The sequence below is a fragment of the Pelophylax lessonae genome (genome assembly GCF_965119305.1).
Source record: "Pelophylax lessonae genome assembly, chromosome: 4".
NCBI lineage: Eukaryota > Metazoa > Chordata > Amphibia > Anura > Ranidae > Pelophylax > Pelophylax lessonae.
This window is the reverse complement of record NC_138771.1, coordinates 608,734,481-608,751,587: the sequence shown is the minus strand read 5'-3', so window position 1 is coordinate 608,751,587 and position 17,107 is coordinate 608,734,481. Positions and strand designations below refer to the sequence as shown.

At 44.2% G+C, this 17,107-nt stretch overlaps 1 protein-coding gene and 1 pseudogene across 3 annotated transcripts in view; both read right to left on the bottom strand.

The window, feature by feature from the left end:
* RFX1 (regulatory factor X1) overlaps positions 1-17,107 on the bottom strand; it is a 66,902-nt gene that overhangs the window by 31,447 nt on the left and 18,348 nt on the right. The window contains exons 3-6 of one of the 2 annotated variants that reach the window (XM_082254839.1): positions 16,538-16,644; positions 10,121-10,189; positions 9,502-9,597; positions 5,674-5,739 (exon numbers count right to left, since the gene is read on the bottom strand). In XM_082254839.1, the coding sequence (XP_082110965.1) occupies positions 5,674-5,739; positions 9,502-9,597; positions 10,121-10,189; positions 16,538-16,644 (338 nt within the window). The remainder of the gene's footprint in view (positions 1-5,673; positions 5,740-9,501; positions 9,598-10,120; positions 10,190-16,537; positions 16,645-17,107) is intronic. The other variant, XM_082254840.1, reaches the window with a different exon arrangement.
* LOC309554677 lies at positions 13,142-14,187 on the bottom strand (annotated as a pseudogene). The gene is made up of 2 exons: positions 14,014-14,187; positions 13,142-13,251 (listed from the first exon to the last, which is right to left on the bottom strand). The product of its transcript is annotated as an uncharacterized misc_RNA (transcript).

Genomic DNA, 17,107 nt, shown 5'->3' with positions numbered 1-17,107 from the left:
AACAGCTGATTGGTTACCATGCACAGCTGCACCACATTCTGTGTGTGCCAGTGCGCGCCAGTCTTAGTAAATCTCCCCAAAGCTTTGGTAAATATTATCTATGTTAAAGTGTATGTAAAAGGAAAACTTTTTCTGAAAGGAGAAGTATGGCCAAAGCAGGACGTTCTGCACTCCTGTGACCCGTTTTTAACCAACAGTGGGCTAAAGCCCACTGTCAGCAGATGTCACTCAGCTGAGCCAGGTTCGGGAAAGATCCTGACCATATGGTTGGTATCCGCCTGGAAGCCTGGATCGGCACCTAGCCCAGCACCTCAGATCTGCTGAGAGCCTGAGCCATTCCCTGCTAACAGTCACAGGTCTCTGCTCAGAGCGAAGGGGGAGAACAGAGTGATCAGCGGTATTTGATCGCTCAGTTTTCAGTGCTGGGCCAGCGGGGCACAGATGCAGCATCAGATCGATGAGGCATCCACCTAGGGGAGTATAAATGTTTATATAAATCCCAAACGTCTCTTAAGTTTTGGATAGGATATGGAAATGTAAAAACCCCTGTCAAGTTTTTATTGCTGTCTTTGTCCATGCTGGGGAGATTCACCCTCTCTGTGCTGGTGACTATTGTCACCAGTACAAAAAGTAACATTAAGTCCAGGCGATGGTAAATCTTCTAAATGTGGACGCCTGTTCCAGCTAGAACTGTCTAAAGAGAGGATTTCCCCTTTGCTTGGCGAGATTACCACTTACTCCCTGTTGTGTCCTTGGGGAACGAAGCAACAGATATCCCCCTGATAGGACACAGCAAGATAGAAAACACTGACAAGGCTGTTAATCCTTTCATACTGTATTCAAAACAAGAAAAAGGGTTTTGGCTTTACATGAACTTTAAACCTAAGATGACAACAATCTCCTGTATATGGAAGGGCCCCACCTTCATCCAAGTTAACAAAAATTGTGCCTGACTGCTATTGCCTATGGCAGCAGAGACGCCAAACCCAAAATGAAAGCAATGTGAATAGTTTCCTGTGAGCTGAAGCGAGGGCACACCACTGGAGCAGCACAGTGGCTTAGTTGTTGTCACTTCTGCTTTGCAGCACTGGGAATCCTTGGTTGGAATCCCATCCAGTGCACTATCTGCATGTTCTCCCTGTGCTTGCATGAGTGTACCCTGATCTCCTCCTGCACTCCAAAAACACGTAAAAAGGTTAACTGGGTCTAGTTTGCATGTACAAAGTATGTATGCATTAGATAGGGATCTTAGAATGTAGGCGCCTCAATCCCCAAGGGATTTTATGTTCACTGGATCAGCAAACCACCAAATATCTTAGGGCCCTTTCACACGGGCGTTCCGCATGTCCGTATATCATCCTATTTTTTTGCAGATGATATACGGACATAATGTATGTCAATGGCATTGCGGATGTCAGCGGATGACCATCCGCTGACATCCAATTTTCATCCTTTCAGTTCTGTTCCGTTTTTTGGAACGGAACAGAACCCTATTTTTGTTTCGTTTAAAAAACGGAACGGATGCAAAATCGGATGTCAGCGGTGTCATCCGCTGACATCCGCAATGCCCATAGACATATATTATGTCCGTATATCATCCGCAAACGGATGGGATGATATGCGGACATACGGATCGGATGACACAAGTGTCATCAGCTCCGTGAAAAAAAAAAAAAGTGCCGGAGCTGATCGCAATGTGGTCCGCTCCGTGTGAAAGAGCCCTTAAGGAGATGTGATTCCACTTGCCTCTGTATATGAATAGGCGTTAGACATTCCCCACTTCATTATTCGTTTGACACATTTCTATACACATATTCTATGCCAATGCATTTTCATTCAAAACTCAATAATAAGAATTGTGATACAGAATATAAGCTCCTTGAGAGCAGAGACTGATGTGAATCTACAGTACGTAAAGCTCTGCATAAATTGTTGGTGCTAACTAAATGCCTGTAATAAATAAACACGGCAGCCCACCCTGCAACAACCATTGTTTTTTTTTTTTTTGCCATCCGTGTCTCACTGGGGAGATTTCCCTTTACTTCCTGTCCTGGACACCACAGGAAGCGAGAGGAATTTTTTTCCCAATGTGGGGGAAATCTCCTCTTAGACAGCGATCATAAGAACAAGTGTCCTTATTAGATTTTCCCTCTGTTCCTGTTCTAGTCACAACTCAGAACTTTAGATTTAGCCTCACTTTCATTCCTGGTGACATTGGTGATCAGGACAATTAGAGACAATGAATCTGCCTAATAGCGATGGGTTCGGGCATGTTTGGATCAAGCCCGTCAGAAAGCCGGCATTGCACACCACCAATCATAGGCAGTGTGTGTATGTGAAGCTGCCGGTCAGAAAATGCCTCACTGCCTATGATTGGCGGTGTGCAGTGAGGGCTTTCCGGCGGGCTCAATCCAAACACGCCCAAGCCCATTACTACTCCCTAACAAAGGCTCAGACAGCAGTAAAACCTGATACTGATTCTAATCCCTCTCCACTCTATCCAAATGTTAAGGGGAAAAAAATGTTTTTAGCTACACTTTAACTACTTCCCCCAAATGGACGTATCCGTACGTCCTTGGAGTTCAGTGGTCATACCAGAATGATGCCTGCACCTACTGTACAGGCATCATCCCGGTATCATTCTTTGCAGCCGCTGATTCTGTACAAGGCAGTAGTGATTTGAGTGACTAATTAGCCACCTGATCACTTCTGCAGGTGGCGGAAAGGGGTCCAAACCCCCTCCCGTTGCCGCCTCTCCCGGACTCTCCAGTCCTATCGCGGAGGCCGGGAACGATACGGCTGGCAGCAATGGCTGCCCTGTACAGAGAGAGAGGAAATTACATTGTTTCCCTCTCTCTGTAACTCTGGAAACTGGGAGCGACGAGTATTAGTCACTTCTGGTTCCCGCCCCTTTGTTTACCTGGCTACAAGTGGCCAGAGAAGCAGCTGATCGGACCAATCTCGGTCTGATCGTCTGCATTGGGAGTCCATAGGATAGATTTGGGGTTTAATAGACCCCAAATCTCTCCATAAAAAGAGGACCTGTCACGGCCTATGCTGTTACAAGGGATGTTGTTTATCCCTTGTGATAGCAATACATTTAATACAGAAAAAATATACAAAAACAATTTTTTTAAAATTTTTTACAAAATATACATACATGCATACATACATATACTGTATATTCAGTATCTCACAAAAGTGAGTACACCCCTCACATTTTTGTAAATATTTTACTATATCTTTTCATGTGACAACACTGAAGAAATTACTTTGCTACAATGTAAAGAAGTGAGTGTACAGCTTGTATAACAGTGTAAATTTGCGGTCTCCTCAAGATAACTCAACACAGCCATTAATGTCTAAACCGCTGGCAACAAAAGTGAGTACACCCCTAAGTGGAAATGTCCAAATTGGGCCCAAAGAGTCAATATTTTGTGTGGCCACCATTATTTTCCAGCACTGCCTTAACCCTCTTGGGCATGGAGTTGATCAGAGCTTCACAGGCTGCCACTGGAGTCCTCTTCCACTCCTCCATGATGACATCACGGAGCTGGTTGATGTTAGAGACCTTGTGCTCCTCCAACCTCTGTTTGGGGATGCCCCACAGATCCTCAATAGGGTTTAGATCTAAAGACATGCTTGGCCAGTCCATCACCTTTACCCTCAGCTTCTTTAGCAAGGCAGTGGTCATCTTGGAGGTGTGTTTGTGGTCGTTATCATGTTGGAATACTGCCCTGCGGCCCAGTCTCCGAAGGGAGAAGATCATGCTCTGCTTCAGTATGTCACAGTACATGTTGGCAATCATGGTTCCCTCAATGAACTGTAGCTCCCCAGTGCCGGCAGCACTCATGCAGCCCCAGACCATGACACTTCCACCACCATGCTTGACTGTAGGCAAGACACACTTGTCTTTGTACGCCTCATCTGGTTGCCGCCACACACGCTTGAAACCATCTGAACCAAATAGGTTTATCTTGGTCTCATCAGACCATAGGACATGGTTCCAGTAATCCATGGCCTTAGACTGCTTGTTTTCAGCAAACTGTTTGCGGGCTTTCTTGTGCATCATCTTTAGAAGAGGCTTCCTTCTGGGAAGACAGTCATGCAGACCAATTTGATGCAGTGTGCGGCGTATGGTCTGAGCACTGACAGGCTGACCCCCCACCCCTTCAACCTCTGCAGCAATGCTGGTAGCACTCATTCGTCTATTCCTCAAAGGCAATCTCTGGATACGACGCTGAGCACATGCACTCAACTTCTTTGGTCGACCATGGCCAGGCCTGTTCTGAGTGGAACCTGTCCTGGTAAACCGCTGTATGGTCTTGGCCACGGTGCTGCAGCTCAGTTTCAGGGTCTTTGCAATCTTCTTATAGCCTAGGCCGTCCTTATGTAGAGCAACAATTCTTTTTTTCAGAACCTCAGAGAGTTCTTTGCCATGAGATGCCATGTTGAACTTCCAGTGACCAGTATGAGAGAGTGAGAGCGATAACACCAAATTTAACACAACTACTCCCCATTCACACCTGAGACCTTGTAACACTAATGAGTCACATGACGCCAGGGAGGGAAAATGGCTATTTGGGCCCAATTTGTACATTTTGACTTAAGGGTGTACTCACTTTTGTTGCCAGCGGTTTAGACATTAATGGCTGAGTGTTGAGTTATTTTGAGGGGACAGCAAATTTACACTGTTATACAAGCTGTACACTCACTACTTTATATTGTAGCAAAGTGTCATTTCTTCAGTGTTGTCACATGAAAAGATAAAATAAAATCTTTACAAAAATGTGAGGGGTGTACTCACTTTTGTGAGATACTGTATATACAGTAAAGGTTTCGGGAGTTTTTGATAAACACATTTTTTGATGTTTCATTTCCCTTTATGAGAGCGCAGTCAAGTCCTTAAGCCTAGTACACGCGCATCGATAGTTGGCCGTGAATTTTCGGCCAACGTCCGATCGGCCGATTGTTGGCTTGTTAGTATGATGCTTCCGACAACCGACTCCGACTTTTCAGCCGAACAAAATCTGGTGTGCAGGCTATAAAATTTTTGTTGGCCGTCAACAGAACGGGATTCTGTGTATATATATATGCATGCATGCATGCATGCATGCATGCATGTATGTATATATATATATATATATATATATATATATATATATATATGTAAAGCTCCCCCGTCCCACCGTGCTTACGCGCAAATGCGCACGCATACGTTAGCCCCGCACGCATATGTAAACGGTGACTGCACCACACATGAGGTATTGTCACGAACGTCACAGCGATCGCAATAAATGTAGAACCAGATCTCCTGTGCAACTCAACTGGTAACCTGTAAAAGGCATTTAAAGTTTGCCCCCATTCCACGGGCAGATGCAATTTTAAAGCGTGACATGTTAGGTATCGATTTACTCAGTGTAACATCATCTTTCACATTATACAAAAAAATTAGGCTAACTTTACGGTGTTGTTTTTTTTTTTTTTTCCAAAAAAATTGCATTTGAAAAACCGCTGCGCAAATACCGTGTGACATAAAAAATTTCCAACAAAAAAAAGTAGATTTTTAAATGTAGGAGCGAAGTGTCAGAATAGGTTTGGGAAGGAGGTGGTTAAAATCATAAGAGAATATATTCTCTTTAGGAATCTGGAAATTATACAGTGTCTACCTACCTCCTGTGGAGTTCCATGTACTACCAGTGCTTGGCTCTGACTTGTCTTTAGCGGAGAGCTGTCACTCTGCAACACAAGACAATACCCATGTAATACTGCAAAAATAACCCCCCTGTACCTAACAAGAGTTCATTCCAGATTCATAGTGAAAACTCAATTCATAACATCCTCAGAGAGCCGTAATATGATTTCAAATTTAAGGAGGCAAGGGACCAGTAAACAAAAACTGAAACTTTAGATTTAAAATAGAAACTTCTAGTCCATTATCTGAAAGTATTAGAAAATAGATACACATACCCGGGAGTCACATTCAGGCCTAATGTGCTTTTTTTTTTGTGTTATTAACATATTTGTAACGGATGTTGTCATTTGCTGCCACTGTCATCAGTAGGCCCTTTAACCACTTTCCCTCCGGAAGATTTACCCCCTTCGTGACCAGGCCATTTTTGCCATGGTATTTGATCAACTCTGCATTTTTTATTTTTTTGCGCTATAAAAAAAAAAAAAAAAAAATTTAAATATTTTTTACTTTCTGCTTTAAAAACTATCCAAAAAAAAAGTAAAAAACCAAATTTCTTTGTTAATTTAGGCCAATATGTATTCTGCTACATATTTTTGGTTAAAAAATCCCAATCAACGTATATTAATTGGTTTGCGCAAAAGTTATAAAGTCTACAAACTATGAGATATATACTGGAATTTTTATTTTTTACTAGTAATAGCAGCGATCAGCGACTTACAGCGGGACTATTGTGGCGGACATTCTGACACTTTTGACACTGTGGGAACCAGGGACACTAATATAGTGATCAGTGCTAAAAATCTATACTGTCACTGTACTGACACTGACTGGGAAGGGGTTAAACATCATCTAGGGCGATCAAAGGGTTAACTGTGTGCCTAGCCAGTGTTTGTGGGTACTGTGAGGTGCTTTTATTAAAAGGGAAGTGATGGATTTTATTCCCTGCATTGCAGGGAAGGAAAATCCATCCCTTCCCTCCTGTCAGAACAAAGCTCTGCCTTCCCGAGGATCCTGGCAGATATCCATTCACTGGCACCCACTGATCGGCTTCTACTGTGACAAATCACAGCAGAAGCGGCACGCATACCCCTCCTACCCCAAAGTGCCAGATCACATACTAGGTACATGATCTGGCACAGAACAGCCACTTTGCCATCATACATCCTTGTGATGTGGTGGACAAGCGGTTAACCACTTGCCGACTGCCTAACGCCGATCGACGTCGGCAGTCAGCCCCTCACAGGCAAAGTGACGTAGGGCTACGTCACTAGCTTGTGAGGGTCTAGGGAGCGAGCGCGCGCGCTCCCGCGTGGTCATTGACCCCCCCGCGCGTGTGACCGGCGGACCCGATGTCCGGTCACTCTGCGATCGGCGGGGGAGAGGGAGAAAGTCAGGCGGCTTGTGTAAACAAGCTGCCTGTCATTCTCCCCTGTGTATGAAGGATGATCATACGGTTCTACTATGTAGAACCGTTGATCACTCTTCATACATCTGAAGCCACAGCCAATCACAGTAGAAAGCACGCCCCTAGGGACACACATAGCCCCTCCCTTTCAAAAAAAAGTTAACCCCTTCACTGCCAGTGTATTTTTACAGTAACAGTGCATATGTATAGCACTGATTACTGTAGAAATGTCACTGGTAACCCCAAAAGTGTCAAAAATGTCAGTCAAGGGTCCGATCTGTCCGCCGCAATGTCGCAGTACCGCAAAAAAAATCACAGATCGCCACCATTACGCGTTAAAAAAAAAACAACAAAAATGACAAAATCTTTCCCTTTGTTAGTAAACGCGATAACTTTTGCGCAAACCAATCAAAATACGCTTTTTGCGATTTTTTTTACCAAACATATGTAGCATAAAACAAATTGGCCGAAAATGTTAAAAAATTTTGATTTTTACATTTTTTTTGGGGGGAATTTCATATAAAAAAATGAGAAAAATATTGCTATTTTTGCAAAATTGACGCTCTTTTTTTGTTTATAGCACGTGATCAAAAAATCGGACAGGTGATCAAATACCACCAAAAGAAAGCTCTGTTTGTGGGAAAAAAAGGACGCCAAATTCGTTTAGATACAGCGTCGCACGACCGCGCAATTGTCCGTTAAATTCACGCAGTGCCGAATCGCAAAATACCCCCTGGTCAGGAAGAGGGTAAAATCTTCCGGGGCTTAAGTGGTTAAAGAAGAATCCTAGGCATGGTATATTTTTACATAGTTACTTTAGTCCAAGCTGGACCAATGTAACTATGAATATACCATACCTGGCCTATACCCCTAGAAGCTGGAAACCACTGAAGTAGACACCGCTACTCCAATGATCTTCGCTTGCTTCTGGGTCTCGTGCCGGGCGACCGGCTTGATGCACTGTGCTATTCAGAAAATGCTTCGTACTTTCTGAATGAATTCAAGGCTTTCTCCAATGAGATGAAATGGAAAGGCAGGCCAGTGATGTCACACTTTCCATCTCATCCAGTCAGAGAAAGCTTTGCATTCATTCAGGAAATGCAAAGCATTCTCTGAATGGTGCCTGTGTTGAGTGGCCAACCTCCTATGGTCACAGTGCATCAGGCCAGCAGCTCACAAAGGGACCCGGAAACAAGTGGTGATCATTGGGGTAGCGGTGCTTACTTCAGTGATTTACAGCCCCAAGGGGCATCAGCCAGGCATGGAATACACAGTAACATAGATACAATTGTCCAGCTTGGTACCAATGTAAAAATATACCATGCCTGGAATTCCTCTTGACACATCACAAAAATGGATATGAACTTTTTCACCTAAAGTATGTTGCATGGATATGACCTAACACTATTCAAAACACTGGCTCACCTGTGTAAATTTGTTACTGTGTGTTAATACGCATGTGTTAAAAAAAGCATAGGTGTAAATGGCCCTTTAAAGACCCCAATCCTAAATAACTCTCTCCCTCCTCATTCCTATGCCACTCAGAGCTCCAGTCCTTTCATCAGCTGGTGGGGCTGTGCAGTTGTATGCATGAGCAGCTTTTGTCAATAAACCCTAAGGAAAAGTTGTCCAATTGTACGCCTGCAGATGAACAACTTTTCTACATAGATTTTTGGAGAATAGGTCACATATGTGAAGTACCATGTGTGCCCACCGGCTCCAAGAGTGCTGTTTAGCCTGACACAGGCTGCAACTTCTGGACCAGGTCACCTGCTGATCTGAGGGGAGTCCAAAGCGGTATAGCTAGAACAGGAAGCCACTTAAAGTAATTGTAAAGTCTTGTTTCTTTTTAAAATAAGAAACATACCTACATACTTACCTGCTCTGTGCAGTTGGTTTTGCGCAGGGCAGCCCAGATCCTCCTCTTCTCCGGTCCCTCTTCGGTGCGCCTGGTCTCTCCCTCCTGTCGAGTGCCCCCACAGCTAGCAGCTTGCTATGGGGGCACTTGAGTCGAGTCACAGCTCCCTGTATCCATTCAGACATGGACCTGCGACCTGTCCCTGTCCCCACTCTTTCCTGATTGGCTGAATGACTTTGAGTGCCAATTGCGCCACGCTGCTGTCTTAGCCAATGAGGAGGGGAGTCCTGGTCCGCTGAGACACTCATCAACATCGCTGGAGAAGGATGGGTTCAGGTAAGTATTGGGGGGGGGGGGTTGGAGCTGCTGTACACAGCAGGTTTTGTAATCCTAATGCATAAAATTCATTAAGATGAAAAAAAACTTCTGCCTTTACAATCCTTTTAAGGTCAGAGACATCCAGTAAATTATCAGTTTCAGAAGATCAGCAGGTCTATTTCTCCCACTGTGGATTTCCTATAAAATGGGACGGGCAGTACCTACCTCAGGTGGGGAGTGTGCTGTCTGCTGCACCGTGTGAACCGCGAGAGAAACCTGTGCTGCCTTGGCACCCTGCGGAGTGCTCTGCACCACCAGACGCTAACATTGAAGGGAAAAAAAAAAAAAACAATACAGTCTGAGATCAGAACCAAATACAATTCATAAATATGCATACACAAAGGATTAGAAGAACAATGTAACGGAAAATCTACGTATGACTCCACTAGATGAGATATCACTACAACAATGCATGCTGGGTACTATGTCAATCTATATGTTCCCAATAAGGCCACAGATCTGGATCAGGAAACGTCTCCCACCCTGTTCCACCATAACACACGATGACAAGTATTTCACATGAACCATGATGACCAAGATGGACGGAGATAATAAACAGGCTGAATTTTATAAGGTAGTACAGTAGATAGAGGGACAATGGAGCAGTAACCTGTAGCAGCCAGTCAGATTGCAGTTTGCTGGCATATGGAAAATGAATCCTGATTGGTTGCTACGGGTTAGTGCCCCTTCCACATTGTAACTTATTTAATAAACTTGGAGGATAGTATGACAATGGGGCCTACAGACACAGATAAGTGAGACTGGTGACAGCATGGTGACATACTTGCTGAGCTAGCTGCAGAGGGGACACAGCAGTTACTTTAGGCTGGACCCTGGCTTGTACCAGCAGTCTCTGTAGTGTAATGGCAGAGCCCGTGTTGGAGAAAGGAAAAAAAGAGTAGGTAAGAAAAAGTCCACAGGAAGGCTTGTAACACAAATTAAAGTGAAACTTTAATGTACATTAACTTTGTGAGCTTATTTACAGGGAACCTGACCTGGATTTAAATAGTACAACTAGTGTAACAGACCCCAGTGCCTGAAACATGTTACATTGTCAATAATGTACATTGCAGTCACAGTGCTGGCCTTTCTACTTTCATTCAGATTTTTACACTATATACAGTATATATACAGTTGTGTTCAAAATTATTCAACCCCCAATGAAATTGATTGTTTTGGCCAGTTTGACATTGATTTTGATCATTCAGTCATCCTGCTTACAATTAAATCACAGAGGCACGTGTGGGTCAGACAAATATAACATAACATTTATAATGAAATAACCACAAATGTCTTTTCTGTGCTCACATCATTATCAGTTTTATTCAACCCCCAAGTGACATTAAATCTTAGTACAACATCTTTTTACAGTTATAACAGCTTTTAAACGTGAAGCATAGCTTGACACAAGTGTCTTGCAGCGATCTACGTGTATTCGTCATGGGCAAAAGCCTCCAGTTCAGTCACATTCTTAGGCTTGTGCACTGCAACTGCTTTCTTTAAGTCCCACCAGAGGTTCTCAATCGGATTTAAGTCCGATGACTGTGATGGCCACTCCAAAATGTTCCAGCCTTTAATCTGCAACCATGCTCTAGTGGACTTGGAGGTATTCTTGGGATCATTGTCCTGTTGAAAGGTCCAACGTCTCCCAAGCCTCAGGTTTGTGACGGACTGCATCACATTGTCATCCAATATCTCCTGGTACTGAAGAGAATTCATGGTACCTTGCACACTCTGAAGCTTCCCTGTACCTGCAGAAGCAAAACAGCCCCAAAGCATGATTGACCCCCCGCCATGCTTCACAGTAGGCAAGGTGTTCTTTTCTTCATAGGCCTTGTTCTTCCTCCTCCAAACATAGCGTTGATCCATGGGCCCAAACAGTTCTAATTTTGTTTCATCAGTCCACAGAACACTATCCCAAAACTTCTGTGGTTTGTCCACATGACCTTTGGCATACTGCAGTCGACTCTTCTTATTCTTTGGAGACAGCAAGGGGGTGCGCCTGGGAGTTCTGGCATGGAGGCCTTCATTACGCAGTGTGGGCCGTATTGTCTGAGCAGAAACTTCAGTACCCACATCTGACAAATCTTTTCTCAGTTCCTCAGCAGTCACACGGGGACTTTTCTCCACTCTACGCTTCAGGTAGCGCACAGCAGTCGAAGTCAGCATCTTCTTTCTGCCACGACCAGGTAGCGTTTCAACAGTGCCCTTTGCCTTGAATTTGCGAATGATGCTTCCTATGGTGTCTCTTGGTATGTTTAACATCTTTGCAATCTTCTTATAGCCATTGCCCTTCCTGTGAAGAGTAATCACCACTTCTCTTGTCTTCCTGGACCATTCTCTTGACTTCACCATGTTTGTAACCACACCAGTAAATGTCTAGAAGGAGCTGAGTATCACAGTCATTTTAAAGCTGCCTAATTGGTGCTTATTAGGCTTTATTGCTTCTCCCTGACATCCACAGGTGTTTTCAATACCGGATTGAATACACTTCAATGAACCTCTGTTCTTCAGAGTGGTAGTCTTTAAGGGGTTGAATAATTGTGTCAATGAAGAATTAACAAAAGAAACATTTACTACGGTATTACAAAACAAATTGATGTCATTTTAGTTGCATATGGTTCTTTAAGAAGTCCTTGTAGGATTTCATCCTGAATACAATTACAAATGTACACTAAATTCCCTAAAACCCTTTACGGCATTGGGGGTTGAATAATTTTGAACACAACTGTTATATATATATTATACACACACACACACACACACATACATACATACATACATACATACATACACATATACACACACACAAACACATACAAAGTGAATTATAAAAAAAAGTAAATGAACAGAAGAGAAATCCAAATCAAATCAATATTTGGTGTGATCACCCTTTGCCTTCAAAGAAGCATCAATTCTTCTAGGTACAATTGCAACAGTTCTTGAAGGAACATGGTAGGTAGGTTGCTGAAGATAGTTCTTAAAGTGGAGTTCCACCCAAAAGTGGAACTTCTGCTTTAAGGCCTCCTCTCCGGCTCCTGTTTGTGAAACAAAGCTTTTGGCGGGGGGGGGGGGGGGGGGGGTGATGCAGGTACCCGATTTTGACAGGTACATGATCCCACTTCCATTCCGGTCGCCTTAGGCGATAGGAAGTGGATGGGTCTCCTTCCTGAAGTCTTCTGGGACACATGACAGATCCTAGAAGACTTTGGGACCAGTCAGAGTGCAGCCCTGCTCGCGCATGCGCAGTGGGCACCAGGCTGTGAAACTGCAAGCTTTCACAGCTGGGTGCCCATAGTAGAGATGCCGGCGCCGCCGAGGGGGAACATGGGCAGAACGCGGCTGGGGTGAGTTTACCGCTGGATCGTGGGACAGATGAGTGGCTGTTTATTAAAAGTCAGCAGATACACTTTTTGTAGCTGCTCACTTTTAATAAACAAGAAATGACTGGAACTCAACTTTAATAAAGGAGATAGGGATTTTTGGCTGTATGTTTGGGATCATTGTCTTGCTGCAGAAAACATTTGGGGCCAATCACACGCCTCCCTGATGGTATGGCATGATGGATAAGTATCTGTACTTCTCAGCATTGAGGACACCATTGATCCTGACCAAGTCTCCAAATCCATTTGCAGAAATGCAGCCCCAGACATGCAAGGAACCTCCACTATGCTTCACTATTGCCTGCAGACACTCATTGTACCGCTCTCCTGCCCTTCGCCAACAAACTGCCTCCTGCTACAGCCAAATATTTCACATTTTTGAGTACCTGCTGCCATTCATCTGCACCACAGTTCCTACGTTTTCAAGCATAGTTGAGTCGCTTAGCCTTGTTTCCATGTCGGGGAGGTGTGGCTTTTTGGACGCAATTCCTCCATGAAGACCACTTCTGGCCAGTCTTCTCTGGACAGTAGATGGGTGCAGGGCAGCCATCAGAAATTTTGGGGCCCCTTACACAGCTTTATTCCTGGGCCCCTCTGGTCCTGACCACCAACATTTTGCGGGGCCCGCCCTCTGGCGGTCCCACCGAATCTGCTCACTGGCCATCCCACCAAGTCCTTCAGTGCACCCACTTCTATTTTAACACTCTTACAACTTAATGAAAAAAATAATCCAATCCATCAAAGAGACATCCCCATATATTCAGCAAAGAGACATCCCAATCCAGTAAAGAGACAGCCTCATATATACAGCAAAGAGACATCTTAATCCGACAAAGAGACGGCCTCATATATTCAACAAAGACACATCCCAATCCAGTAAAGAGACGGCCTCATATATTCAACAAAGACACATCCCAATCCAGTAAAGAGACAGTCTCATATATTCAGCAAAGAGATATCCCAATCCAGAAAAGAGACAGCCTCACATTTTCAGCAAAGAGGCATCCCTTCAGCTGCATCGGCTTACTATGCAGCCGCCATGCTTTAGCAATTGCTAGTTACTACAGCAGCAACAACTCGGTCTTATTGGTTGGGGCGTGGGCGGCTGGGCCCCTCAGAACGCCTGGGCCCCCTACATGTGTATGGGCTGTCCCCCCCTGATGGCTTCCCTGGATGGGTGTACCTGGGTCCTACTGGTTTCCGCCAGTTCTGTGCTGTTGGCACTACTGGGTATCATCTGATGTTGAAGGGAAGTAATGCAGCAGATGAAAGACACATCATGCTTAAGCCTCCTTGGCCGACCACTGCGTCTATGATCCTCGATGTTGCCAGTTTCTTTGTGCTTCTTCAAAAGAGCTTGAACAGCACATCTTGAAACCCCAGTCTGATTTGAAATCCATGCCTGGGACAGATGTTCCTAATGCAGTATAACTACCTTGTGTCTTGTTGCTGCACTCAGTTTTGCCATGATGTATGACCTGTGGCATGTTTCTGTTTCAGTTAATAACCGTGTTTCAACCTACATATGAAATTGATGATCATCAGCACCTGCTTGGTACAACTGGTTAATCAGACGCTTGACTCTAATCCTACAAAAGCCCCGACTTTGTGCAAGTGTACAAAGTGTATAAGTATAAGAATTTATGCTGGTTTGAAGCCAAAAGGGTAGTCACACCAAATATTGAAGTAGATTTTCGTTGCATTTTGTAAAATGAAATATACAATATATATACATTTTGAAAGCATTTTATACTTTACATAATATATATAATGAAACAGATTAATTTTAAACTTTTAAAAATCCAGCAGCAACCATCTACCACATGAAGTAGTCTTATCTTCGTTACCCTCCTCTGTGTGCGTTTTGAAGCTAGTATGACTTTGTTACAAGGGCCTTGACTCCCTGATTTCAGGATCAAGCCTCACCAATTGCATTATTTTATTTCTCTTCTATATCACTACAAAGTGAAAAATCCCAAGGAGCAGAGCCGTGATCCTGTGAAAGGAAGTGGCTTTCAGGAACTGAAGTTAGAACATAAAGGCTCCATTCAGATTATTTACGATGATTCTGTTTATTTTTAGACGGTCCAATAAAAAGGAAGCTGCCTCTATGATTTCTTTTCAATCTTATCTGGTAGGCTAATCATGTTTTATATTGCAGAATGTAGTAACTAAATAAATATGTATGTTTATTTTTGGGTGGATAAGAAGAAAAGGAAGCTGCTTCTATTTTGTTATTAATTAAAAACTTTAAAATCTCTAAAGCCAAAATTGAGTTTTAAATAGAAGAAAAAATAAATAAAGGCAGGCAGTTACCTGAGGGCATGAAGATCTGTAGTGTGGAATAAATGGCTATATAATTTTTGGCTATATTTGCACTATACATCATCGGTTATGGGTATCTGGCCAATGAGTTATAAAGTAATTTTTAAAAAATGGCTCCGCCCACTGGGTTGAAATGAGGAATAATCCTGTTATTTTTGGGATATGTGATACAATGAAATGCGATGCAGCTGTTCCTGCTGAGCTAGCCCTTCCACACTGGCTGTCCCTACTTAGCTAGCCCTTCCGCAATGGCTGTCCCTACTTAGCTAGCCCTTCCCCAATGGCTATCCCTACTTAGCTAGCCCTTCCCCAATGGCTGACCCCACTGAGCTAGCCCTTCCCCAATGGCTGTACCTACTTAGCTAACCCTTCCCCAATGGCTGGCCCTACTTAGCTAGCCCTTCCCCAATGGCTGGCCCTATTTAGCTAGCCCTTCCCCAATGGCTGGCCCTATTTAGCTAGCCCTTCCCCAATGGCTGGCCCTACTTAGCTAGCCCTTCCCCAATGGATATCCCCACTGAGCTAGCCCTTCCACACTGGCTGTCCCTACTTAGCTAGCCCTTCCCCAATGGCTGTCTCTACTTAGCTAGCCCTTCCCCAATGGCCGTCCCTACTTAGCTAGCCCTTCCCCAATGGCCGTCCCTACTTAGCTAGCCCTTCCCCAATGGCTGTCCCTACTTAGCTAGCCCTTCCCCAATGGCTGTCCCTACTTAGCTAGCCCTTCCCCAATGGCTGTCCCTACTTAGCTAGCCCTTCCCCAATGGCTGCCCCTATTTAGCTTGCCCTTCCCCAATGGCTGTCCCTACTTAGCTAGCCCTTCCCCAATGGCTGTCCCTACTTAGCTAGCCCTTCCCCAATGGCTGTCCCTACTTAGCTAGCCCTTCCCCAATGGCTGCCCCTACTTAGCTAGCCCTTCCCCAATGGCTGTCCCTACTTAGCTAGCCCTTCCCCAATGGCTGCCCCTACTTAGCTAGCCCTTCCCCAATGGCTGTCCCTACTTAGCTAGCCCTTTCCCACTGGCTGTCCCTACTGAGCTAACAGTTCCCAAATGGCTTTCCCCACTTAGCTAGCCCTACCCAAATCGGAATGTTTGTATTCATGCTAGGGTTTAGACAAGGATAGTTTTGCAACCTGTAGATGTAATAAGGATGCCTGTGCAGCTATTGTACAGGATGTTTATTGCTGTAATTGTGTGATCCTTTGTCACATGATGCTCTTATGTCCCCCAATTCTGTATATGATACATATACCTCTTTTTTTTTTGCTGTGAAAAAACAAAAAAAAAAAAAAACAAAAAAAACACAGTGCTAGGACAGGTTACTGTGTTCTTTCACAGACACTGTTGGAGAGGCTGTGTTCTCTGCAGAGGGATGGCCTGCGTGTCCAATCCACCTGCTGATTTTACTTTTTGCGAATCCTGCAAAGTTCTACTTCATCAGCCCAAACAGAGACCTAACTAACCACTGAGGTTAATCATAAGAATAGCGCCATACCTGCTGTGCAGCTTGCACTTGCTGCACTACCTGTGTGGGCACAGCGGTCTGCGGCGTAGAGGATCCCCCGGGACTCAGTTCTCCATCACTGGCTCTCATGGCTCCTTCTGTGGTAAAGAAAACAGTCACTGGGAGGAGAATATCTCTGTGATTAAAATTTCCATTATAAGCAACTGCAGAATAGTCAACCTGAAGCATCAGCTAAGGGCCCATTTGGATCGATGTGTGTACCTAGAGGTGTATTTTCTATCGTTTTAGGTGGATGTGTTGTCATGCGTCAATGTGCGTTTCTTTTGTGCATTGACATGTGTTGTTATCGAGGCTCTGAGGAAGAAGCTAGGCCTCGAAACGCGTAAACCTTCATTACTTTAGGGGACAGCTCACCCTTGGATCTCAATGCTGAGGACTGCGTTCCTTGTGTGATATGCTTTTATCAAGAACTTGTTTGTGAGTATTTTAACTTTTCTTTTTAATAAATCTTCTAAAGGATAATGCACTAGGGCGGTGTGCCCTTGTGTTTGCTTGTTGTTTCCAGTTGTTATTGACATGCATGGACTTGTGTTTCCAATG